Raw genomic sequence first — 27,027 nt, 5'->3', positions numbered from 1 at the left:
CATCGAACCCCGGAAAGTTCTCCGCGTCTTTCTGTTTAAAACTACACGGACGCGTCTAGACGCTCCCTGTAAAACGTCCCCTGTGGCGGTGACATTTTAGTTTGTCTGCATGTGAAAGGTAAGGCGAACATTCCCGTGAATGCACGCGCGCTGTTTCAACTATTCAGTAGACTTTAGCCGATGTAGTTAGCCACCGTGTACCCTTGGGTGACAAAAACATGGTTCTAGAATAGAACGGGTATGAGGAAAATATAGGGTGTTTTTCAGAGAGTGGGTGGAAAAAATCAGAACATCTATAAATGTCTTTATCCACAAAAATATTGAGTATTATCTAGTCACATTCCTAAACTACACGTGCTGTATTGCAGCAGTTCTTGGCAGAAATGCCCCATTCTCTGCACCACAGGCTTTCCCTCTGGAGAACTCAGATCATCAACTTCCATTACAGTTTCACAGGACTATATTTCTGTTATTGATCACTCAGCACACACCTTTAGGAGTTCCGTGCCCACCCCTGCTGCACCTCAGTAACTTTTATTTAGTTCCATCCCAGAGGAATCATGGGAAGTGAATCAAAGTCCCATTAAAGCAAGGAACTGGAAGTGATAACAAGGAAAATAATGTGGTAGAGCTTGGTTCACATAATATGATTAAAGGTCTTGGACTTATAGTCCAAATATCTGACTGACCATGGGCCTGAATCCACCTTAAAACAAACCTATTGCTGGGAAAGTCTTATATATTTAAAGGCGCAGCATTTTATACTACACCCACAACCTGCCATCAATGGTCAAGTTCTCCTCTAAAGACCACTGCTGACCACATGAAGGCCACTGCTGACCACGCTGTTCTCCATGCAGCACTGTCAGTAACAATAACTGTACTAATTGAAGGTGTAGCCAGTCAATGAGTACATTTATGGACAAAAATGTGTGTTTTCTACATTTATATCTGACTTTTTTCTCCATTTGATTCAGTTTTAGGAATCTGATTGTTGTAAATGGGCAAACTGAAAAAAAAATCTTAATACCACAACAGAGCAGTGTAACAAATTGGATAGGCATTGTATTGGTCTATTAATTATTTGAAATATACTGCCAAATGATGTTCTCTAATTGGATTTAAAAAATAATGCTGCTGTGCTCATCAAGCACAGGAGCAACAGTGCAGCGCTTTCCATCTGATCAAAACAGACACTGGTTGTTACTTTCCTCCTCTCAGCCTTCTGTTAAGTGGATGGAGATGTCCCTGGACCAGCAGTGTGCTTTCATTGTCTAATGGCTAATTTCATATCTGAAGCCTTGCAAGCCTGTCATTGAGTCAGTATGGATATATAAGCCTTTTGTTATTTGATTGGTCTTTTTGTATGTATCCCAGTGAAACGAACAAGCTTTAGAGGAATAAAGGGAGCGTGAGATATAGGTTCACGCTAAGAGTAAATTGCTTAGTTTATGTATGCTCAACTCAAGCAAAATCTGTAAATTGTAGATAACATTTGTAGTTGTAAATACTTGTCTGCGGTGGAATATATGTTTCAAACTATACGGCTGGGATGGCCAAGATTATGACAATCTTGGTCAAATGTACTACTTTATTTAAATTGGAAAAGAGAAAAAATCAAAAAGCAATTACTGCACTACAGCATCATGTGAAATAAAATGTGGAATGAAAACAGGGTTAAAGTAAAAAGGCACGGTGGTGGCCTGGCAGGTAAGGAAGCGGACCCGTTCTCAGAAGGTTGCCGGTTCTGATTACCGGAAACCATGGTGCCACTGAGCTGCCACCGAGCAAAGTACCATCCCCACGCACTGCTCCCTGGGCACCTGCAATGGCTGCCCACTGATCACCAAGGGTGATGGTTAAAAGCAGAGGACATTTCTTTGTGTCACCATGTGCTGTGCTGTTTCACAATGACAATCGCTTCACTTTTACTTCAAGACAAACTGGTGGTATTAGTGTGACCAGACACATGGTATTTGTGATGACAATCATTTTGTTGTGAAGAGTCACAAGTCCTATTTCTAAAAGAACTTCAATAAAAAATCTAAATGTAAAGAATTGTAATATATATTTTTAGTTTAACCTGGAGCATAAAAATAACCTAAATCCTACATCATCATTGAATATAATCTCTGCTTTTTATCACTCGTGTCAGATCCACCATTTAACCTGCAGGAGAGGGCCATATAATCATGGCTGACCAGAAAACGTTTGGTAAGTGAGGTTCGACTTGAGTCTAGAATATAAACTCTGGGTAGACTCAAAAAAGCATGCATGTCTGTCCCATGTTTAATATCGAAGAGCAGGGTAAGAGGACTCACCAGCAGTACAGCACATCCACTGCAGACCACTTAACTTTTTTCTTTTACATTTCAGAAATTACAGAAATAATGAAAAATAACCAAATAATGTTGTATCCTGGCAACAGAGCATACCATTAATGAAATAGTTGTATACTACTGTATAGGTACAGTCAGGGGAAGGGCCTGGGGCGCATTAGGAGACATGATAGGAGAGGCTGGAGATGTAGGCAGGCTGGAGGTGGCATGAGAGAACAACAGGAGAGGGAGAGCTGGTATACAGAGACCATGTTGTGGCGGTGGAAGCTTACGGTGAGGTCAAGAGTTCAATTTTTACTGTGGCTTGGGTTTGGGGAGTTGAAGCAGGTGACAGAAGAATCTTGGCACATAGGTTGGCAGTGGTGAGAGCAAAGGTACAAGAGGGCTGAGCAGGGGCGACATCAGGAACAGGGCTCTCAAGTTTTGAAGTTTGACCCTGGCAAAAACCACAATGATGAGGGTGTGAGGATTCAAGATGCTGAGTATTTATAGAGGAAGCCGATCTCTTCCTGGTCTGCTTCCGGGTGGTCAGCCTCGCGGATGTTCACACGCCCTCTGCGGGCGGGGAGGTGGAACGGGAACTGTGACAGTACTATTAAGACTCTTTGTTCTTAAAGGTCTCCTGACATGAAAATTTGTGAGATTATTTCAAATGAATACCCCTAGCCTGCTCCCCTAACCTGTCTATGGACCGGCAGTGGCTAGAAATGGCGATAGGTGCAAAGACTACTTTGGCCTTTCTACTTCACCGTTCAGAGAGCGGCAGCTCAGACATCATAAGGGGAAAGGTTACCTCCCGTTTCTCATGCTTTTATCACCCAGAGAATTTTGCACCCCTTCCCTAAAAAGTAGCTCCACCCACTGTCATGGTTTGCAAATGTGCAAAGCATTACAGGTGTTCTGTGTACAAAAAAATATATATTTTTTGTACTGTCACACAAGACTCGGGAAGAGGCGCATTAGTGAGTTTTACTCCCCTACTTCTCACCCAAAAAGGTACAGACATAAATAAATTGATTCAGAAGAGACCACATTATCTCCCACTTTAGATTAGCACTTATTTCATTAACCGTGGGTTTATGTATGTGTCCGCCATGTTAGATGACTTTATATTTATTTGCAAACATTTGGGTGTGTGTGGCTTATAGAGACAGATGATCCCCAAGCAGAATGCATTCAGGTGCTATCAGATGAGTCAGAGGAGGCTGTGGATGCATACACCAAAGACCTGGTAAATGATTCCTTCATGATTAATTAGTGCTATTTAAATATGTGCATTGATAAGTTACTCGTTATGCTGATTGCAATTCTTATCCCTCTAGAATCTAAATTTCACAGATTTTCACTGGGGCTTTCTTGCCTTGAGATCCTGCTTACTAATTTGAGTTTTACTCAGCTGAATACTTAAGGACCTATTCCAATTCACTTTTTTTTTTTACCTTTGATGCCTCACTTATTATGAGAATGTGGCATATGTCTACAGTCTGGTAATGGTTATTTTATGATGCCCAATGCCAAATGGCATGTAAAAATGTGGTGCAGAGGTAAATTTTTCATACAAGCATACAAATGACCATATCCAAACTCTGTTATTTGACAAGGTAAGGTATTCATATACAGATTCAGAAGAGGTGCTTTAAATGATAATGAAAAGAATACCAGAGTGGTTTGGTATAAGCGAGAGTGAACTCGTGACGTTACTTTCCTTTTGGATATGATAATTACTAGAATTTAATTACACCTTTTTGTGGTACCAGTGTACATGCAGTGACCCATACCTTTGCCCCCACTGTGTGGCCACCTGAAGGCCTCCCTGCTGTTCAACAGCTGGCAGACAAGGGTGTTATACCACAAAAACATCTGTGTAATGATTTTATGTTTTATACATACATTTGGTGACATATCCTTAATACCAGCTGATTAACATTGTTTTTTCCCCATTCTTCCTCCCCTTTTTTCCCCATTCAACTCCCCCATCCCCACAAAATAAAAGAACAAAAAACAGAGGAAGCTGTTTAAATCATGCATGGCTTTGTCTGGCCTGGCTGAGGAGTCTTGGAGTGAGGCGAATGAACAAGCCCTGGACAAGTTCATTAATGATGTCTCCATCCAGACCCTCATCGGCTACCTGGACTCCTTTAGAGAGCTGAGAGTTGAACACAAAATGCCTGCTCAGGTATGGACATTAAACTGCTGGAGAAGCTTAAAATATATCATTTGTAGGGAAGCATAAAGTATTTGATGATTGTCATGAACTGTTTGATATGGAAATCCTGTGTCAACAGGTAGATGGCAAGAATACTAAGAAAAACCTTACAGAAAGAAGAAAATAGCTTATGATTAAAAAATACTGCTAAACTAACAGAAGTAAGACTGTTCAGTGATACTTACCTTGACTCGTTTTGTGTATTTTTCCATATATCAATATCAAAAAGGCCACACCCACTCAGTTCACCAAGGTGTAATTGTGCAGCAAAATCAGCGTATTTTTCATTTGCTCTTCAACAGAATCCCAAAAACGGTTCAAGGTTCAATTATTACAATGCAGTGCTGCTGCTGATGTTTAATCTGAGTTTTCCGGTATTCATGTATCATAGCCATAACACTTTACATTACATATGTCCTTTGCATTCAAGCATTTTACTTTTACCAAACAATTATACAAATGAATGCATAAAAATCTTAAACATGACATTTGTTCACAATGACAACATCATCACACTGACACCAAACTGTGTCTCAGACATGCTGAGACTGGGGGTTAATACCTGTTTAGTCAAGGATTTAAAAACACACCTACTGCAAATATGCAAATCCCCTCCATCCCCTGCCTTGGGTCCTCTAGTTTTTAGAATCTCTGTTACAGTCACACTTTGAGCCTGATTATTTGCAAATTATGTTTGTAATATGAACATAACATGTTAGGTTTGACATCAGCAGTTGTGCACTATACCCTAAAATTCCAGCAGTGCTCATTTTACATCCGGTCCTCTTTTTCTTTTTCACATTCACACAGCTGGTCGAGCAGCTGACGTACTTCATCCGCACAGCTAATTCAGTGATTCTAGTGGAGACATTCGAGAGCTCAGTGCATTTTGGCACAGTACGGGATGATGCGACTGAGGCCCTCCTGCGGTTCATGACTGGCTGGCATGTGCCCTTGGTTACCTTCAGCACCACCTGGCCTGAGAGCATCAAGAACAACTACCTCACACACATGGATCGCTTCCTTATCACCTTATTAGGTATGGACAGGTGAAAAATCCAACCTCTACTAACAGTTTAACACTTGTTGAAAACACTTGGGACACAAACAGATGGTTTGCAGTGTTTTTTGTAAATCAGTGACTAAATTAAATATAATTTGCCTACCATCTTGAGAAAGAGAGCAAACCATTGTCCAAATTATTACATTTAGTTATTACAGTTACACAGGTAGGCTGTATAGAGGTTGCATGATGCCTTTGGCAGTACACTCATATTGCATTTTGTTACTGCAACACCCACACCATAATAGTAGTAATTTTTGAATATTTAGTTTATGAGTATATCTAACCATTGTGGACATGTCTGTGATTACAATAGGTTTCACAGAACATTCAGCACTTCATATAGTAATAGTACTGTGATATTTACACAAACATACATATACATTGTTTATAATCTTTATAAACTCTTTGAGATCATTGGACATAAAAAATGCTTCTATATTTATCAGGGGCTATATTACAGAAACACCTTGTGTCAAGTTAGCATACCAGCAATTATAGTGGAGCATCATGCAGAGCTTCAGCCTAGAACACCTTCTAGTTTTGGGCCTTCCTGAATGAGACATCACCTACATACCGCTTCGAATGATCTTCTCCTTGCAAAACAGATGCTGACAAGGAAGATTATTGTTCTTTTCCCACTGGGGTGAAGACAGCTCCTACGTGTAGACCATTGATCTGTTTTTGTAGTTCATGGCAGGGTTATTGGAATTTAGAATTGCTGCTGCAATTCCCAGAGGGGTTGCTCTTATTTCTCAGTGGAGTAGGTAAACCAAGTTACCCTTCCCTCACAAAGAAGGTATTTGGCAGTAATCATGAGGCACAGAGGTGCACTGTGATGGTCCAATTATTATGCTAATTGTCCTCAACCACTCTGACACACATCACTTTTTCTGCACATGCTGACAAATAAAAACAAATTGGCCACATCAGAGAAGGTGTAATCTGCAAGTTTGTTTTGTCAGTTTTCTTTTTTCTGCTTATATCTTTTGATGATGTATGGTGGAGTTTGTAATCAGGGATGTGTTTGGTATTTCTGACATTGTCTTTAATTTTCCCCCAGCGTACATTCAGCACATCGTGTTCAGTCAAACTGACTGCAATCCAAGAAAATACATTTGAAGGTTGCAGAATATGCCTGAAAAAAGACAAATCAAGCCTCCAGGATAAACAATCTGCTGCAAGTGCTTGTAACATTACTTTTTAATACAGATTTAACTCGCTGAGGCAATAAAGTCGCAGTGTGTAGTCTGGGACCAAGGATGATGTATTCACATCGTTAGTCAGCTCTAAAAATCATTTTCCGTGGTTCGGGAGAATCGCTCAGGCTCCTGGTATATTGATTTTACTCTGGCCCAATCCTAAAATGATGACAAGTTATGTCAGAGTTTGAGGGGTAGAAATCTGACTTGGTAAAACATTGTCCATTTGCTAAAGCTCATGAAGTTTCAAGTCAATGTAAAGAACCCCATAGGTAAAGGAAAGAAAAAAAAAAAAAAAGTAAAGAAAAGAGCTGAAGAAGCATTGAAATGAGAGGCATTGAAATTGTCATGCACACTGTCACTCATTTTCTGGGAAAATCAGTTTTATATCAGATCCTCGACTAATCTATTGCTGTGCTGCCTCTTTCCTTTGAAAAGTTAAATTATTGGTCAAGATTTTTTCTGTGGCATGTTTTTAGGAGTAACAGAAGGGGATGACTTCTTGCTGCACCCTAACAAACAAGCTGGACACTAACCAATGCATCCTTTCAACCTACATTTTGCAGAAGCTCTGATTGAAACATGGCTCTCTTGACTCTATCCCCGGTTCTCTTGCCAAGGCTTATTAGCTGCCTGTCTTGCTCACCACACACTTGGTGTTGTCTCATTATTTTCTTCTACCTCTCTGTCTTTTTTCCATTTCTAGTATTTCCCTTTATTGTTCGGTGGCTCTTTGGGCTCTTCTTTGTCTCAAAGCCAATCGAAGGCTGTAATATGCTGTCATTGTGTTCCTCCCAGTAAGTGCCTCTGGTCCCACTATCTTATTTGTTTTGTAACTATCCCTTGTTCCTGGCAGCAATGCGGCAGAAGCACTTGCCACTCTGGCCTCCCCTGTCTTTCATCTCTTCATCCTCTCATTGCTTCATGCTGCTTTCGCTCAGATCCCCGCTCTCAGTTCAGCATTTCCTTTCATGTCTTTTTTTTTTTTCTAACCCTTTTTAACCCTTTTCTACCCTATCTCCCGCTAACTCTAAACTATCTTGTTGATATGGCAACGTTGTAAGTGCTTATCACTATTGTATGCTGGCAAGAGAGGTGCAGCAACTGATATGCATTTTTATTGCATGCAGCAGCAGTGACATCTGTGTGATTGTGTAAATGCACATATTTAATTTGTGAATATGCAATGTTTGGCCCAGATCGATGTAAATATCAATGCTCTTAATGTCTGTGTTTTCCCATAGATACAAGGTTTAAACTTTTGGGAAAGACGGTGCTTTATATCCCAAAAGATGCCATGCAGTACAGCCCTGAGGTGGCCACCAAGCACAAGGATCTGGTGCAGAGACTGGAGAGTAAGACCAAAGGGCATGTAGGGTAGTTTGGAACTGATTAAGTACTGTCTAGGATAAATCTGATCCTGGATCATATGGTTAATATTCCAGATTAAATAAGTACTGGACAATTTTTTACATTAATACTTTCTAAAGATGCTATTGACATGAAATTCTCACCTTTAGCAAATTCATATCAGCTGGTTCAGTCCCAACATCTCGAGATGAGTTAAACCAAAGACCTTTGCAACCTTATTATTGTCACAAAATATACTAATGGCATTGGAAAGGATTTGTAAACTACTGAAGCTTCCAGTGAGCAATTTTGGGGCAAAAATTAAGAAGTGAAAAGAACATAATTTCACATTAAACTGGCCATAAACAGGGGAACCCAAAGACGTGGATTAAGCGGGTACAATTGTTTCAAAGAAAAGAGTAAGTAATGCACTCAACTGCCATGGTCTTTATGCACACTCATCATGCAAAACTCCATTGATGAAGTCAAAGCATGTTTTAAAGTGTGCTGATCAATATTCAGACAAGCCTGTGTAATGCTGGTTAGATAAGACCAAAACATTACTCTTTGAATATACACCATGTTTGGAGGTCAAAAGGCACTCATAATTGAAGGAAAAATAGATTGAAGACATTCTGCCATTTACCAGGATGATGACGATTTATCCCCATCACACTGCCAAAGAAAATCTAATTTGATTTCAGTGAAAGCTGCAAGAATGTCCCAGCCAGTCACCTGACCTGAATTGTATAGAATATCTATGAAAAGAACTAAAGATTGGAGTTCATGGCCTATGGAACCATCAGGATTTATAGACTGTGATAGAAGTGGCCAAAATGAGCAATGAAAAAATGAGCACTGTTGAGCAATGCATTTGTCTAGTTTTTCAATACAGGAGGTGTCTTAAATAGGGATGGTTGGTGGGGGTGGAAACACGCCCCACGCACTAAGGTGTCCTTTTCTAGGCTTCTACAACATTGAGTACAGACCACAGAATAGCTTCTACATTGTAGTACAGCGATTTGTTCGTCTTTGATAACCGATTGTGTTTCTTGCACTGTTGAAATTTGGAGTCAATGGCGTTGCTGCTACTCTCCCGAGCCATCATCTTTGTTAGGATCAAATGCATTGGCATGCATATTTTGCATCAACATATCAAGTCACTATATCGCTCCAGTCCTTGTCTTAAAGCTGTCTTGACCAACAAGGGCCCTTGTATGAAGTGATAAATGTCAGTAATCGTAACTTCGATTTCTTTGTACGTGTGGATGTGTTAAGACATTCTGATGATAATTCCATGTCAATAGCAAAATAGCATATATTTATTTCTAATGTTTTCAATACTTAATTTACCCGCTGTATATATAATACTTTGCAAAGGTTTTAGGCAAGTGTAAAATCATTTTGAACTAAAATGCATTTAAAAAATCTTAGATCATTTTCTTTTAGCAAAGTTACACTTTAGTGAAAGTTACACTTTCAAACCAGCATAAATTCTTAAAGGGTCACATGGACAAATTATCAGTTGTACACATTAGTGTTGGTGATTATAATTTTTCGCATTTCAGTTGAAACATTACTTACCTTAAACAGAAACTGTGGATAAAATTGGGAATAGCCAAACACTGCAACCAACACAAGGTTGTGAGGTTCCTTACCCACTAGGCCATCCACTGCCCCTAGCAAAATTTATGCTGTAGAATTTATGCTGTTTTGAAGGCAAGGGGTGGTCACACTAAATTTTGATTTAGATTTCTGTTCATTGACTGTTTTTTGTTAAAATATTTTTTTTCATTCTCATTTTTAAAACCTTTCTTAGCTTATAGCATTTCACACCTGCCTAAAACTGTTGCACTGTTATATATGTGTGTGTTTTACAGTGTATGCATGTGTTTTATTGTATCCATTGTTTTTAAGACAGTTACTTTCTTTTCTGGAAGGGAGAGTAGATTTATTTGAGTGTATTTGAGATTTATGTGCTAACATTTTGATTTATTCCTGCAAATAATATACATCTTACATTTACACACAAGAATTCACATTGATTTAATAATTACCTCGCTGTAAAAAGAAATAAGCTTGCATATTGTGTTTGGAAACGGTCAGGGATCATAAGGAACAGTAAAATGATAAAAAACATCTTTAAGAGAGTCTTTAAAATCCTTAAAAAAAAAAAATGAGTGAATTATATTTACATTGAAGCTTTCCTAACTGGTGTAACTGTAGGTTAGCCCAGGGTTTACTTATACTTTATATTCTTAAGGAATAAAACAAGACAGTAAAAAATAAACAGTTTCAATTCAGGCTTTTCTATTTTTTGCACCTCCCTTTTCTTAATTTTTTTCAACTCCACCTCCCTTCTCCCATTTTCCTCCTGGCCTCTGTAGTGGTGATGATACACTGGACACGGCAGATTAGGGATGTGCTGAATGCTCAGGAAACTGTGGAGATGGGGGACAGTCTAGGACCCCTGGCAGAGCTGGCATTCTGGAAGAGCCGTTGCTCGGATCTGTCTGGCATCAGCCAGCAGTTGCAGAAACCTGGCGTCCAGCATGTTCAGGCCATCCTCCAGCTCTCCAAGTCTACGTATGTGGCATCTTTCTCTAAGATGGCTAAGCAGATCCAGGTATGATTAAAGAGAGAGAGAGATTTATTCCTTAACATTCCATAACACTTAATTACAATGTTTTATAGTGATTAATGCTGGTTCAAGTAATGAAGGATATGAGGACAGTTGGGCCTAAATATTTGGCCAATACATGGCCACATGTTCACATGTTGCTGACAAAGGAGGTTTTTCAATAACATTGGAATGTGAGCCCCTCAACACAGGAAATAAGACTTTTTGTAGCTTATCCACGTAGCAGGTAAGAAGACAAATTACTACCACAGTTACCAGGTCCAAGCAGAGATTCTCTTTTGAAAAAGACCTATTTTCAGTCCTTCATGGACAACATATTTATTAAAAGAAAGAGGAAAAATATGATGAATGTCAGTTGGTGAGATGAAGTAGGTGTTGCATTTCCTTTACCATTTCAGACTGGTGTGAGATCATCAACTGTGAAATAAAAAAAGACCACAAGGATCTGAAACCACATATGAGATTTGAATTGGAGCCCAGAGGGAAATGTAGGAGGGGCTGTTGAAGAAAGGAGGGATTATAATGGAGGGGTAATGGTGTGAGGAAAGAACGGGAGCGAGAATGATATATGAATTGCTTGGGAAAGGGCTTCTCTCTTCTGCGTCGTACTGTTAGTGCTGCAATGAATGGGCAGGAGCCACATTTCAGTTTAAACAATCACATGACTTACCTCGTGCCTGACATGAGGGTGGTGCAGCCATTCAGTTCCATGTTAGGGCCTCAATTTATCCGAGATTTCAATTTTAGATGCTTCCTGAGACTGATCAGATTATTTAATTGTGAGGCAGAAACTGTCCTTGAGCAACATATTTTCCATCATGGAAAACATTTTTTTATAAATAAAAAAACTTTTAAGGTTTTGTTCAGAAGTGCTTCAACATCCTGATGTAATACCTTGGTAAGCATGGTTACAATGAAGATATGACTCTCTTTTACCCAAAGAAATGAAACAAACATTGAAGTCTCTCACCCATCAAGCTCTGCTGCAGAGTTGACTGCTGCAAATGTTGCCTTATGCTGATTACCATCTGATTAGTTGATATTCACATTTTACACCCACATCTTACATCAGCGTGAGCAGCCTGACTGCATTTATTAGAGCTGCAGTTGCTGCTGGAGTTGCTCTTTAGGGTGAGTTCTATGCCTCTACACCCATCATTAATCTGGTACTCACAATTAATGCCCACATTTTCTAAATATGAGAATGGTCTTGCTGCAGATGAAGTAAGGGACAACTTGGACTTTTACCTCTCCAATTCACATGTAAATTAAGAAAACTGGTCTTGTGTGGTTTTTGCATAAAAATGTATTGTTGGTTCACCGTCAGCAGCAAGAACATAATGTCAGAAATATTATTGCAGGACGGCTATCTCCAGGCCCAGTCCAACGTGTCATTCCTGACACTGCTGCAGGAGCCTTGTGCGGACCTGTCTCAGCTCAAACCTCACCAGATCCCTTCACACCTGGACCATATCATCATCCTCATCCGCATTATCTGGGAGGAATGTGACTACTACAGCACCAGTGAGAAGATCACCCCCCTCTTCCGTAAGGTAAATGTAGAGAAAGTTAGTCCTTATGATACAACTGGCAAAATGCAGAGATTTAAAAGCAATTTATGACAAAATCCGTTTAATGTTGGTTGTGTAGAGTTTCTTTGAGTGGAGGCGGGTGTCCATTTTCAGGCTCAAGGTGTGAGGACAGAGTAAATTGTTTAGTGTGCCACTCAGGGGCAAGAAGCAGTCTGGAATTGTCTGGAATTGGCCTTCCTCATGCTTTGCAATAAGAGTACATACTTCTAGGCTTTTAGGATTGTATTTTGGTGATGAAAGTGGCATGGCCTAAAGTAAAATTTTCTTAACTTTCATAGGGTTAATTTATCAAAAAAGCTTACATAGGGTAATTGTGATTACTTAAATATTAGTATACAGTATGTGCTGCAACAAGTTAATCAGTCTGTCATATAAATACCTTGACTTTAATTAGTGAAGTGAAAGTGAAGTGATTGTCACATGTGATACACAGCAGCACAGCACAGCACAGCACACGGTGCACACAGTGAAATTTGTCCTCTGCATTTATCCCATCACCCTGAGTGAGCAGTGGGCAGCCATGACCGGCGCCCGGGGAGCAGTGTGTGGGGACGGTGCTTTGCTCAGTGGCACCTCAATGGTACCTTGGCGGGTCGGGATTCGAACCGGCAACCTTCTGATTACGGGACCACTTCCTTAACCGCTAGGCCACCACTGCCCCGGCAGTATTTGTAGTATTTGTCAGATTTGTGATTAATTTAGTGATTTATTTAGAAAAAAATCTGTCATCTGTGAAATGAATGTTTTGATTCAAAATACCTTTTCTGCACCACATTTCCCTTTGTCACATCACATCATTACATTGGAACTCAAAGCTTATTGTTGCTGAAAAAGTTCTTCTCTAGATGTATGCAGATATGGGGCAGTAGTTGGCCTAGTGGGTAAGGAAATGGACCCGTATTCGGAATGATGCCAGTTCGAGTTCCAAACTGCCAATGTGTCGCTGTGTGATGTGCTGCAGTGTTTTACAATGACAATTACTTCCCTTCCATATTCCATCCATTTCCTCCTACCAGAGTTATTTACAGAAATAACAATGTTTGGACTGAGGTTTTGACAATTTTATGTCTTTTTAATGGATTTGTTTTAAAACTAAAACAACAAAATTACCCTAAACTTTTGAACGGTTTTGGGAAACTATGAAATTTCTTGCTTCATAATTAGCATGAATAAAATATGCACACTACCTGCAGTCTCATCCTGAAATGTAAGCCTTTAGTGATGTTCATGTGCCAGATTTGCTTGTCATCAGAGCTTCATAATTGTTTCTGATGACATACTATTTTTCAATAAGGAAGACCAGGATCCAGTTACAGAGGGGGCAGCTAATCCTCCAGTCTTAACAGATAAAATTAAATGCAGAGATTAATTCTAACATTGGTGACCTGGCGGATAAGGTTGCAGGTTTGAACTGCCAAGGAGCCACTGAGGTACACTTGAGCAAGGTACCTATCTTACGCACAGCTCTTCATGGCTGCCCACTGTTCAAAATGAATGATGGGTTAAGTGCACAGGAAGCATCTTGTGTGTGCACTGTATGACGAATAGGTCCAGACATTCATGGAAGAAAGTGTCATGTTTGTATGGTTTGGATCAAACACAGAATTCTTGTGTTACTCCATTACTGGTCCAACTGACATGGATAGGTATGGCAATAAAAACTTAAGATAATTTCAAATGGTGACACAATAAACCAATCAAAAGAGCATGTACACACACACACACACACACACACACAATAAGTGACTCAGGGATGTTCAGCCAGTTCTTGGCTTTTCTGTGCTCAGAGTACTGCTGCACAAGCAAAAAGAATACTAACACACTTCTGCACTTCTAATACCTACTGCTGTATTTCAATCTCCAGTGGTGTGGCAGAGCAGAGCGAAGGGAAAAAGCGTTTAACCTCTCATTATTACGCTCTGACCCTCCTGCTCCTCTTGCATAGGAACCATCATATTTCTTCTCCTTACTCTTTTTTTTTTCTTGACCCCACCTACCCACACATTCATTTCTTTTTTCATTTTCCTCCTTTGATAATACATCAGTGCAGTGAGGTGTACGCAAAGAAGAATATGAAAGGGAAAAATCATGAACAAAAAGATGTCTAATTGTTTCCTGCAGAACGCCTATCATCACATCATCTTCTGTCCAGCTCTTTTATCTGCTCACTGGTGATATGTGGATTTATGGTCTCATCCCTCTGCAACACCAATAGAAAATCAAGCTAATGCATTTACTCACCATCAAGCACATATTTGAAAGAAGAGCCATGTTGAGCATTTACATTTCTCCTCTTTCTTTTTAATATGCTGAATTAAAAAAGTGTCAGTTATGTGTTCTTTTTTTATTCTGTGCCTTGGGATTTAAGATCTGGATGGGGAGAGGTGTTCCTCTTCTGTTCATTTTTCCTCCCACGTAATTGGTGAAGAAAAACGAATTGAATTTTCAATCTGCTGGAATGAGCGATGCTGATGATGATAAATGTTCCCTTGCGGCCCTGTTTTTGGCTGTTAGTTTTGTGATGTAACATAATTATCATCTACAAGAACATTGTGCATTCTGCTCTGTGGTGATGTGAATGCACTGTGGTGAGTGGCTTGAGGATCGGAGATTTGTTAGGATCAGGCCCTGGTCCGTCTCCAGCTCGTGCTCCACTGGCTGAGCAGGAGCTTGTAGCTGCAGGTGCAGCTGACGTGTTTCAGGGAAGTGAAGTGGGCCTGGTAGGGTGGTACTAGCCTAGTGGGTAAAACACTCGCCTATGAACCAGAAGACCCAGGTTCAAATCCCACCTACTACCATTGTGTCCCTGAGCAAGACACTTAACCCTAAGTTGCTCTGGGGGGGGAATGTCCCTGTAATTACTGATTTTAATTCGCTCTTGATAAGGGAGTCTGATAAATGCTGTAAAAATGCTGTAAATGTTTGGTTCCGCGACCGCTTGGAACAGGCTACAGTTTCTTTCACGGTGGCATCAGATAATAAAAGAAATACTCATTTGCTCATATATTATATTATTAAATATTAGATTATGTTCACAGATGAATGAAGGGAAACATGGAACAGAAATTTGTCACTTTTCTCTTGTCCAGTTGGTGACTCATCTCTTAATAATTCTTAATCACAGGGTGTTTAGAGTATGAGGCCATGTGCATGTTCATGGGAGCAGTGTGTATTAACACCCCCACCCCCAGGCTGGTGCCTTTCTCGCTGTGCATTAGGACAGTTTGTTGCTGAGTTGGGGATTCGGTGTGTTGGAAAGGCCAGTGTCTGGTTTAATCTTGTTATTCATTCTCTGGAGGTGGGAGGGGTTGGACTTTTGGCTCGGACACAGCTTTGTTCCATGTGGCACAAAGGCAAATAAATAAATAAAAGGGATGGCCTGGAAGAACATAACAAATGGAAAAGCAGGAAGGAAATTCGCTGCGCTTTTAGTGATCATTTGTAATAATTGTAGGCGGGATTTGAGGGGCTGACATCCTCATTGTTATTTCCTACATGAGATCCTCGCCACAAGCTGTCTGCCTCTTCTCGTCTTGTCCCAGATATTCAACACCATCTGGCACATTCCTTAAAAAACATCCTGCCTGCTTCTTTATCTTACGTTCTCCAAATCTTACACTGCTCCTCCACCCATTTGTCCCTCTATCTTTCAGATAAATTCACATTTCTTCTCACTCCTGGATTTCAAGAAGAGCAGCTGATTCTACTATATTAAAAATAATATAATCATAAGATAAACAGAAGACTGTAAAAGGACCGTGGGGAGAGAACAGAATGCAGTAAAATTCTTTCTCCTTCCACACAAAAGCACTGTATTCAAACCAGTCCAACTTGATGTTACCTGGCAGAAAGAGGCATGGCACAATAGATTAAAAAATGAACAATTTCTAATTTATTAACACCGGTAAATAATTATTGCAGTTACATGTGAATATTGTATGTAAAAAGGTACCAATGTTACAGAGAAAACAAAAAGGAGAAGAAAGAGTAAAGAGAGGGAGAGAGAAGAGAAGTCATGAGAAAAAATGAGAGGATAGGGCAGACTTCGATGGAAAGACAGCTGGGAAAGAAAAGAAAAAAGTCCCTTCCCCACATGTGAACAGACCTTTATATCCCTGGCCTACAGGAAGTTGTCACTGGCCTACAGGAAGTTTTCACAGACCAATCAGAACCTGTTGTTTCTGATGTCACGCCCCGGTGCCTCCCATCTGGGGAAGACAAAGAGAGTGGACGGTCCTGACGGCCGACACCTCACACATTTGGCTCGGGGGCCTCCCGTCTAAGCAGGACAAAGAGGGTAGGCGGTCCCGACGGCCAACACTTCACACGTTTGGCTCGGGGGAGGCCGACAAAAGGCCGTCCGACAAAAGGCATGTAAAACAGAGGTGTTGAATTTTCATGCACAACAATTGGCACAGGAATGTTACATTTCTTCTTGCAGACGGCCGCTATGCAAAACAAAAGCATGGTCCTGCGACGCCCCATCTTACAAGACTCATGAGAATCTGATCACAGGGATGATTTTTTTTCCACAGGGTTTTTCTAACCTATTCCTTACCCCCTCCTCAAAATTTTTTTTTAATAATAATTAACTCATAAGGTGTTTAATGCTGTAGCACTCTCTCAACCTTTAGCTTAAATGAGAATTTTAGTCATTTACATATCAATTTAATTTCCTCTTTTCCCCCTCCTCCTTCATTAAAACCTGAATTTGCCTGGCTCTGTAATCAGCCTGTAGAACACATTTTCCTCGGATCCATGCACACACATGCCTGTGCCTGCACACACACACACACACACACACACACACACATTGTGTCTCACAATCAGCCTCCCCATAGTCCATGGTGTCTCTCTGTCAGGATTAAACCACTGATCAGAGAAATGAAAAAAGAAGTCTTACATCCTCCACTCTAGACATCATTGCTAATAATTAAACTTTTCTTTTTCTTTCTTCACCCTCTTCTATCAGCTTTATTTTCCTCATGCCACCTGTATTTTTTGTGGGTTTGTGGGGTTCCTGATTGATGCCTCTTACCTGAACTCAGCCTCTTTATGAAAAACACAAAACGAATAGCTATTTCTTCATAAAGTAAATTCTTGCTCTCTGCAGATGTTCACAGTGCATTTTTCTTGCATTCATCTGCAGTGTCTTAAATCTCTGGCTCAGTTCCACATTACAAGAAAACTTTAACAGATATTTTAAAGACTTGATTGACGAATTATGCTGTGACATTATCATGTCCTTTGTGAAATTGGAAGGCATAGTACCTCAAAGTGTGTGTGTGTCTTTACAGATGAGTAATGAAATCATCAGGTTGTGCTGCAAAGAAATCTCTCTGGAACGGATCTTTGAGGGCTATGTCATCTCCAGCAAGAAGACCCTGAATGACTGCATCCAATGTTGCCAGAAATGGAAAGAACAATATCATAACATTTCAAAGATACATCACAGGTACAGTACAGTTCACACACTCTCACAATACACCTCCACCTTATGCAGATGCAATATCCATCTAAACCTTACAATCCAACATTACCTCAACTTTGTTAGAATAGTCCACTTTGCATTGCTGGGAGCTTTGATATTGTTCCGATTCTCACATTTGTATTTTTTCAGCAGTTTGGACACTGATGTATTGTATAATGCTCCTTACGGGAGCAGCCAAATGGAGATGGAAGCTTGTGTCGAAGTTGGGGTTTCACAGATGTGATAAAGTACAGAAAGACCACACTTTATACTTTACACCATTCAAATGCATTGAAAAATTACAGAGCTTACTGTAAAAGCCATTTTTTCTCCTATAGAGCATACAGAATTATACAGATTTTGTTTTTTTACAGTTAATGTTTAGTAATATAATTTTGGGAACCACTGCTCTTAAGCACATAACTAGTGTAGACTTTTGATCTATAGTATCCACTGTAGTGACTATAGTATTCGCTGCCTAGACTTAAAGGTAATGGAACCCCATTGCATCCAGTGTGTCCTTTTCACAGACACACTGTCCAGTTCTTATGTAGCATCTCTGCTCATTTAATGGTGTAACATATCATTGGTGTCATGTCCAGTGTTTCTGCTTGCTGTGTCATAAATGCTTCATCCTGAAGTCCATCTCCATCCATCTCCTGAACTGTTGCTGAAAGGTTCATTGTTTACTTTGTTCTGAAAAAAACATACAGAGAGATTATCTCTGGTGTCAGGTGTGGATGTGTGTAGCTCAACCTGTGCTCTAGAGAAGTCGTTTCCAACCTTTTTCCCCTGAAGCCCCCCTGCCCGTGTCCAGGACCCCGGGTCACATGCATCCCCAGTGGCCGGGTTAGTTTCTATGAAAATAAATGGTACATGGTATGTATCACTGGGTGGTAGTAGCCTAGTGGGTAACACACTCGACTATGAACCAGAAGACCTTACAGCCATTGTGTCCCTGAGCAAGACACTTAACCCTAAATTGCTCCAGGGAGACTGTCCCTGTAACTACTGGTTGTAAGTTGCTCTGGATAAGGGCGTCTGATAAATGCTGTTAATGTAAATGTAAATGTAATGTTGAATATAGTCAGAATGCCATATTCTGTTCAATTACATATTGCCTTGTTTAAAACAATGGTACTATCTGCTACTGAAAAGTCATGATATACCTCATTGCATGGCTCCCATATTCTGATAGTGTAAGGCAAATTTAAAAAGGTCCTTAGATAGCACCCTTATTGATAGTGTGAAGAAGGAGAGTTAAGCCAAGCTTCATCTCTCTCTGGTGCTGCCAGTGTCCCCAGTGTTGGAAATCACAGGCCTGTGTAATTCCACATAGGAGGTTTGAATGTGCGGAAAATGCTGCAGGTCCTCAGGGTCTGACTGGAGGGGTCTTGGAGTCCAAGAGTGCAGCCAACCCCATCCAGCCAATTAGAGGAGAGCACTTTCTGATTTCTGAGAGTGCTTTTGAGCACTTTTGCTGATTTCTGAGCTGTGTATTCAGACAAGCTTTCACTCCCACTTCCTCTCACACCCAATATGTTCCACCCAGCTTCTTCACATCAATTTTTTAAAAATATCATTCTTCTAACATTTTTACAGGGGCAAATCTCATTTTTCATACATTGGAAGCACCCACTCAGCCCCAGAAATGAAATAGTGACAGCTGACTATCGGTGTTATGGATGGATGAGGTACAAAACTGTCTGGATGTGTAGAGGATGGATATAAGAACAGACATTGTGATAGAGCATATGACACACTCACATACCCAAACAGTCACTCTCGCTCACACACACACACACACACACACACAAAGTTCAGTGCTGGGGCATTGTGTAAGATTGGTGTGGTTGTGTGGAAATGGCTAAAGGACTGTTTTTGGCTGTCATAAACCACTAGTGTGGCGACATTCTGTCACCAGCAGAACAAAGAAGAAACTTCATGTGGCACCTTTGTTCCTTAGTCCAGGTGCAGTGAACCGCCTTCATACTGATCTATACTACATGAAGCAGTGTGCAAGACCCATTAGGACAGGAAATCGATTAAAGTTTTGCAAAGGCCTCTCTGATACCACACTGTCCAGCATTACATTGAAAAGGTGGCTTTTCTTTCCTCCCTTTTCTGTCACATGACACTATTCTGTGAAAACTGTGGACCAGGAGATATTTGTTTATTTGGTTTTGTGAAGCCCCCTGTGAGTCTATCGATATGGTGTGTGTGTGAATGTGTGTGTGTGTACCTTTGACCGGAGTGTTCTGACACATGATTAATGTGGTGTTAGCTACAGCCTGACCTCTCTGTTTGCTGTCCTCCTGCTGGCCTCTGTATCGGTCTCTCCTCCCTGCTGCCTTGTCATGTCGCTCTCCCTTTTTCTCCCTCGTAAGAAACAGATATTACTAACTATGTAAGTTATTCTTTATTATTATTATCTGGACTTGGATAATTCACAGCGTTAAACAACACACTAACTAATATCTGTTAAAAGGCTAATTGTATTTCTGGAACCATCTTCCGTAACAAGTGAAGGCTCCCACTCTTCAGTTAAAGTTGAGCTATTGTGTTATTCATCATTGGTATGTAGCAAAAAAAATAAAGAGAAATATTTTATACATTTTAGATTATCCTTAATATGCATTTTTCCAATTTGTTCTCATGGAACATGTGAAGTTAAATACATATTCCATTTATAATCCCTTCTCACTTTTCTAATCCTGATTCTGTCTTTTTTCCTCAGCTTTTTCTTTTAATGGTTTTTCTTTGTCTGTTGTTCTGTACTGTTTTTTTCCCTCTGCATCACTCTTTTCCATTTTGTTAGGCTCTGTTTTTTCCCCTTTTACTCCTTATTTAATTACTGAGTCAATCATGTTAGATTTTCTAGACAATGCGTTTAAATGGATCATGCCCAGAGAGCAGGGCAGAGATCCCCTCAATGTCTTACTAATCTTTAACCCTTTCTGTCACCTCCTTGCTCTCACTGATCCACTCATGGATTGAACATAAACCTTTCTGGCGATTCTCAGAATTCAAACAAGATTTTTCTCTCCACATGGTTGTAATCACTGCCACGGTGCTGTTATAAACCTTTCAGAGAGAGTTATGTGAACTCACCTGAGAAGACAGCCTATATGAAATAAGACCTTGCTGTGTAATGCTTATTGCTCTCTGTTTCTAATATTTTCCTTTAATAAAATCAGATTTGCTGTCCAGTGGACAAAGTACATGTTCAGATGGACCCCTTTAAATATGAAATGCTTCATATTTCTCTCACACAATCTTCACCGTTACCTTTGAAGATAATAGGGGTTTATTGTATTTCTGTGAGTGTCATTCAAAGGGATGTCACCTCAGATGCAAGAGCACAGGATAATATAAACAGTCACTGTGTCTTCCTGCATGACTGGTCAACTCATTCATCCCCAATGGACACTCTTTTCTAAACTTATTGGATTATCTCTTATCCTTTTCCATCACCACTGCCTAGCTTCATAATGTTAGGTAACTTTTTAATCTTAAAACTGAATTTGACTGTAAGGATTCAATCAGCCATGTCATTATGACACTGAATGAAATAATACTAATTATTTGGTTAGTCATAAAAGCACCTGGCAGTGGGTTGGAAGCTTTTGAATTTGATATGATGAAACAAAGGGAAAAAAGGCATCAGTGCATCCCTGAAACTATAGCTCTGGAGAGATGATGCAGTAGTCAACATCTGCGGGATATACATTTGCATTTATGACACGCCCTTATCCAGAGTGACTTAAAATCGGTAGTTACATGGAGAGTCCCCATGGAGCATCTTAGGTGTTGTGCTACAACAGTAGTAGTAAGTGGGGTTTGAACCTGTGACTTGGTCTTTTGTAGTCTTCTGGTTCATAGGCGAGTGTGGTACCCACTAAGCTTCTACCACCCCCATAGTCTCTAGAAGTCAAATCCACGAAAGTGAAGTGATTGTCATTGTGAAACACTACATCACAGCACAAGGTGACACAACAAAATGTGTCCTCTGCTTTTAACCATCACCCTTAGTGAGCAGTGGGCAGCCATGACAGGAGCCCTGGGAGCAGTGTGTGGGGACGGTCCTTTGCTCAGTGGCACCTCAGTGGCACCTTGGTGGGTCGGGATTCGAACCAGCAACCTTCTGATTACTGGGCCACTTTTTTTAATCCGTTACAGTTACTGGAGCAATAGGTTTAATTAAATTACAGTTACAGAAAGATTTCTTATTACAATTTTAGTTAGAGAAAACCTTGCCAAAATGTTTAATAATAGTGGTGTAGCAGCAAACATGGAAGTGGTATTTGCAGTATTTGTGGTGATCATCACTCAGTGTAAAGCAGACCTTGTTAGTTGAATGTGACAAGTTACCGTGCATCAAACCTGTCTGTGCTGTACCCTGCCATCAAAAGCCTTCACTAAAGTAAAAAGAACGAGATGCACCCCCAATAAATATAAATAGGAAAGGATTTTAATATGGATCATCTGCACACAGAAAGGTACATTTTGTTGAACTTTGCATACTGTGATGTATTGTTGTATTGTTGCATGACCAATAGAAGTATTAAAGCGGCTATTGATTGAAATGATTTAATTCATCCGTATCATCTTACTGTGATACTGCAAGGAAAGTGGTCTGCTGGAGAAAAATGATGCTACAGGCCTGCCAGGTGTGTTTTGACAGTAAACAAGTGCTAGTATACTAGGACGGAGGTAAGAAGGGCAGATGACTTTAAAGTTCTTGACATTATTCAATGCTGTTGAAAGTTTTTTTATATAACGGTTGCTTTTGGCTATATAATCTTACATTAAAATGAGTACTGAAGTTATATTAATTTAAGTCTTGAAGGCTGTTTGACAGTAGTCAATGTAACTACTGCCAGGTTACAAAATTTGGTTTCATAATTTATAAAAGTCATCAAAAAGTAATGAAATATATAGTTAAATTACTTTCATTTAGGAATTGAAATAGTTACATTACATTTTATTTCTATTACATTTTAAATAAGGTGATCTTCCACAACACTGGTCAGATGGGTTTTTAGTAAGTGGGCATCTCTCTCCTCACACACACACACACACACACACACACGCACGCACACACACACAAACACACACACACTCATTCTATTTGATTAATTTTATTCTGTGAATACTACCTACCCTGGTGGTCACCACCCCTCTGCTAAACAACTGAATAATCCTTCCTTAATTAGCCTGCAAATTGGAAGGATTTACACTTTCTTAAGATGCCAAAAAAAATTCTCCCTCTCTCTGTTTCTCTCACCCCTTCCCTCATGGATCCCCTGGGGTTAAGGGCACGGCAATCAACTGTCCACAGTTTATAGCAGCATAAAGCATGCACTGCAGAACAGGGCCTTCTGCTGAGGTGTTACGGCCTATAGAGAGGCTGAGAATAGTAGAGAGCCCCATTGTGATTAGGGATTTGACATGAGTCATCATAAGCAAAGAAATCTGCAAAATACTGCTCTACTATCAGCTGTTCGTAATAAGTGGTTTGCTGATGGGTGCTTTTGTGACTTTCAAAGATGTTTATGGCTTTTTTGCATTTCATTTAATTGGGTTTTAATTACCAGCCAGGATTTGAGGCAAGTTTTATTTACCCCCCCATATGTTAATTCTGTTTGGAGTTCAAGATCATTTAAAGAACATGAATAAAGAATGCAATACCATTTTACATTCTGAGGTGGAAATAGAAAACATACAATGGAAAACTTAAAAATACAGTTCATGCACAATTTTGTAGTTATTTGTAATATTGTGTCACTGCACACTTATCCTGAACAGTAATCTATTCAAATGGTCAAACTCAATTGTCGCATTGAATTTTGGTTGCAAAAAAATAGTTATAAATAGTGACAATGGTTGTTATGGCATACTTTCTGAAGAATGACAAACTTTTGTCTGAAAAAATGGCTACCCATTTCACAGCTATCATGGGTGCTTTTGTTAGAAGTAACATACTTCCCCTTAAAACTCATTATTCAACATGACAAATGTTCTATGGCATGCCAACATCAGTTTCTAATCAAGATTGTTGGTGAAATAAAGCTGTCTGGACTTCTGAAGGGCTTTGAACTGAAGACCGCAAGAATGTGGGTGAGAAAAAGAGGAAGAAAGTGACAGGTATAGGGAGCGAGAGATGAAGAGATGCGAGATGGAGGGTCCCTGTTTTCTATCACAGATCTGCCCCCACAGCTCATCTTTCCTTAAGACCCCCAGCTGAGGTTTTCACTCTCATTTCTCCACTCTATCTGCCCACTGGGATCTGTCCATCAATCAAACACTTTTGTGGTCGGCCTTAGTGTCAACCTTAAGTTTACCCCAAGTGTTTTCCTTTCACCCCAGACCTAATGTACTTCACACCATGCACAGTCGCACACTATTATATACTATTCACATATACACATTTCTGGCCCCCAGTTTACATTTTCCACTGGAATGGAGGTGTGTGAAAAGCATTTGTGTCTGCTCTGTGCTGCAGTATTACCTTTCCATCAAAGGAAGAATCAAGTGTGAAAAGCAATCTGAGCGCCGCCACATGGCGATATAGAGCCTTCAACGGATGCAATTATGACAATGACAGATTGTCGGTGACATTTCTCTGACCCTATCACCATCCCATATAGATTTTGTTGTGTTCGTTTGCAGTCAAGGACTTTACTAGAGAGATGGCAAGCCAAAACAGTGTAACAAGAGAGATTAACTTTCATCTAACCTTCATGTTTCACACTTTTTTCTGCCTTGGGTAGGAAATGGGGCCTTGATTTTTTCCCTTCCCCTGACTGTATTGAAAACAGAATAAAATTAAAATGAACAACTAAGAGCTGTCTTGGTTACTTTTTGTAACCAGCATGCAAGGGTTGTGCTCTTGAGCCTCTTCACTTACAAGTCATCATTGCTAACTTATCTGAAAGAGTAGTGAATCAGCAAAATAAGTACTAGCTCCTTCATCATGTACAGTACAGGCCAAAAGTGGACACACCTTCTCATTCAATATGTTTTCTTTATTTTCATGACCTTTTACATTGGTAGATTCTCACTGAAGGCATCAAAACTATGAAATAACACATGTGGAGTTATGTACTTAACAAAAAAAGGTGAAATAACTGAAAACATGGTTTATATTCTAGTTTCTTCAAAATAGCCACCCTTTGCTCTGATTACTGCTTTGCACACTCTTGGCATTCTGCCGATGAGCTTCAAGAGGTCGTCACCTGAAATGGTTGTCCAACAGTCTTGAAGGAGTTCCCAGAGGTGTTTAGCACTTTGGCCACTTTGCCTTCACTCTGCGGTCCAGCTCACCCCAAACCGTCTTGATAGGGTTCAGGTCCGGTGACTGTGGAGGCCAGGTCTCTCCTTTTTGTTAAGTACATAACTCCACATGTGTTCATTCATAGTTTTGATGCCTTCAGTGAGAATCAACCAATGTAAATGGTCATGAAAATAAAGAAATCACATGAGATGATGTGTCCAAACTTTTGGCCTGTACTGTATGCTAATTTTGTTTTCAGTATATCATTGTGAATATGTTGGCATTCAAGCATGAACCCACATATTAAATGACCTGAAATTATAAGCATCCTTCAATTTTAATTTGTCTTTCTCTGGTTCAGGTTTTCACCCAAAGGTTGGATTTTGGATCCGAACCTCATCTTTCCACTGGTCGATGTCTTCATTCAGAGGTGTGAGGACCTTTTGGAGGTTAGTATATGCTTTCAGACCAAAACACAAAAAAATTCAAAGGCAACTTGCTGCACAGGTTTTTATTGCAGTCAGATGCAGATGTTAAACATAACTAGATGTAGTTCCAACAAATATATGTTACATGAACAAAATATTATTAAGTGTTAAGGTTATAATTAGTTTTTAGGGTAGTTTTGTTTTTACGCATTTGAGTAGTTGTCTTTAAATCTGGAGTTTAAACTTTAAACTTTTTCAGTTTCTGTTGAAGTAGAGTATGTTTCTTGCAAGGTCACAGTGATTCTCAACTCCCCAGCTGCTTCACCTCTTCCTCTTGCGCTTCACTCACAGTTGGATCCTCGTTGTCCTGAGCCCTGCTGTGTTCTGAATGGGCTTCTCTCTCTTTATGTAGAGCATCTCTACCCTGTTTCTCCTCTTTGTGTCCCTTTCTCTTTCAACCTTTTTTTATTATTATTATTATTTTGCACCCAAATTACATTTTCACGTAAGACTAATGTACACTGTTAAATAGTATTTCTATTTCAGCAGACCTTGCACTGTGATCAGATGACTGTCATTTTATGACATCAGCACTTTGCATTCAGATCAAGGATCACCTAATTTGTTAGTATCACTAGCATTTGTCAATTTCACACTGAAACAGCATATTTACATATCCCAGAGGAGGCTCGGGTCAAAGCGTAGTGTCAAAATTCTGTCCCCTGCTTCGCTAATTGTAAAAAATTTATACTGAACAAAAATATAAATGCAACACTATGGTTTTTGCTCCCACTTTTTATAAGCTGAGCTCAATGATCTGAAATATTTTCTATATACACAAAAAACTCATTACTGTCAAATATTGTTCACAATATTTGATATGCCCTCCTCACAGGTGTGGCATGTCAGGGTGCTGATTAGAAAGCATGAATATTGCACAGGTGTGTCTTAGACTGCCCACAATTAAATGTCACTCTGCATTGTGCAGTTTGTTCACACAGTTCAATACCACAGATGTTGAAACTTTTAAGAGAGCGTGCATTTGGCATGCTGACTGCAGGAATATCTTCCAGAGCTGTTGCCCATGAAATTAATGTTGAATGTCTCTACCACAAGCTGTCTCCAGAGGCGTTTAAGAGAATTTGGCAATATATCTAACCAGCCTCACATTTGCAGACAATGTGTAACCAACCTATCCCAGGACCTCAACATCCAGCATATTCGCCTCCATGATCAACTGTGACCAGCAACCCGGACAGCTGCAGCAATAGTCGGTTTACATAACCTAAGAATTTCTGCACAAACTGTCAGAAACTGTCTCAGGGAAACTCATCTGCATGCTTGTCATCCTCATTGGGGCCTGGACCTGACTGCAGGTTGTTGTCCTAACCAACTTGAGTGGGAAAATGGCGTTTGGCACATTGGAGAGGCATTCTGTTCACGGATGAATCCTGGTTTTT

General features: G+C 40.0%; 1 protein-coding gene across 4 annotated transcripts in view; it reads left to right on the top strand.

The window, feature by feature from the left end:
- Window positions 1–27,027, top strand: part of dnah2 (dynein, axonemal, heavy chain 2) — a 136,634-nt gene continuing 109,607 nt past the window's right edge. For all 4 annotated transcript variants that reach the window (XM_028954457.1, XM_028954373.1, XM_028954539.1 and 1 more), the window contains exons 1-10: window positions 1–118; window positions 2,156–2,214; window positions 3,488–3,570; window positions 4,333–4,515; window positions 5,356–5,584; window positions 8,055–8,165; window positions 10,548–10,786; window positions 12,163–12,354; window positions 17,691–17,848; window positions 25,501–25,588. In XM_028954457.1, coding sequence (XP_028810290.1) covers window positions 2,193–2,214; window positions 3,488–3,570; window positions 4,333–4,515; window positions 5,356–5,584; window positions 8,055–8,165; window positions 10,548–10,786; window positions 12,163–12,354; window positions 17,691–17,848; window positions 25,501–25,588 — 1,305 coding nt within the window. In that variant the 5' untranslated portion in view covers window positions 1–118; window positions 2,156–2,192. The remainder of the gene's footprint in view (window positions 119–2,155; window positions 2,215–3,487; window positions 3,571–4,332; window positions 4,516–5,355; window positions 5,585–8,054; window positions 8,166–10,547; window positions 10,787–12,162; window positions 12,355–17,690; window positions 17,849–25,500; window positions 25,589–27,027) is intronic.

The sequence above is a fragment of the Denticeps clupeoides genome, chromosome 1 (assembly GCF_900700375.1).
Source record: "Denticeps clupeoides chromosome 1, fDenClu1.1, whole genome shotgun sequence".
In the NCBI taxonomy this organism is placed as follows: Eukaryota; Metazoa; Chordata; class Actinopteri; order Clupeiformes; family Denticipitidae; genus Denticeps; species Denticeps clupeoides.
This window is presented reverse-complemented; position numbering and strand designations above follow the sequence as displayed.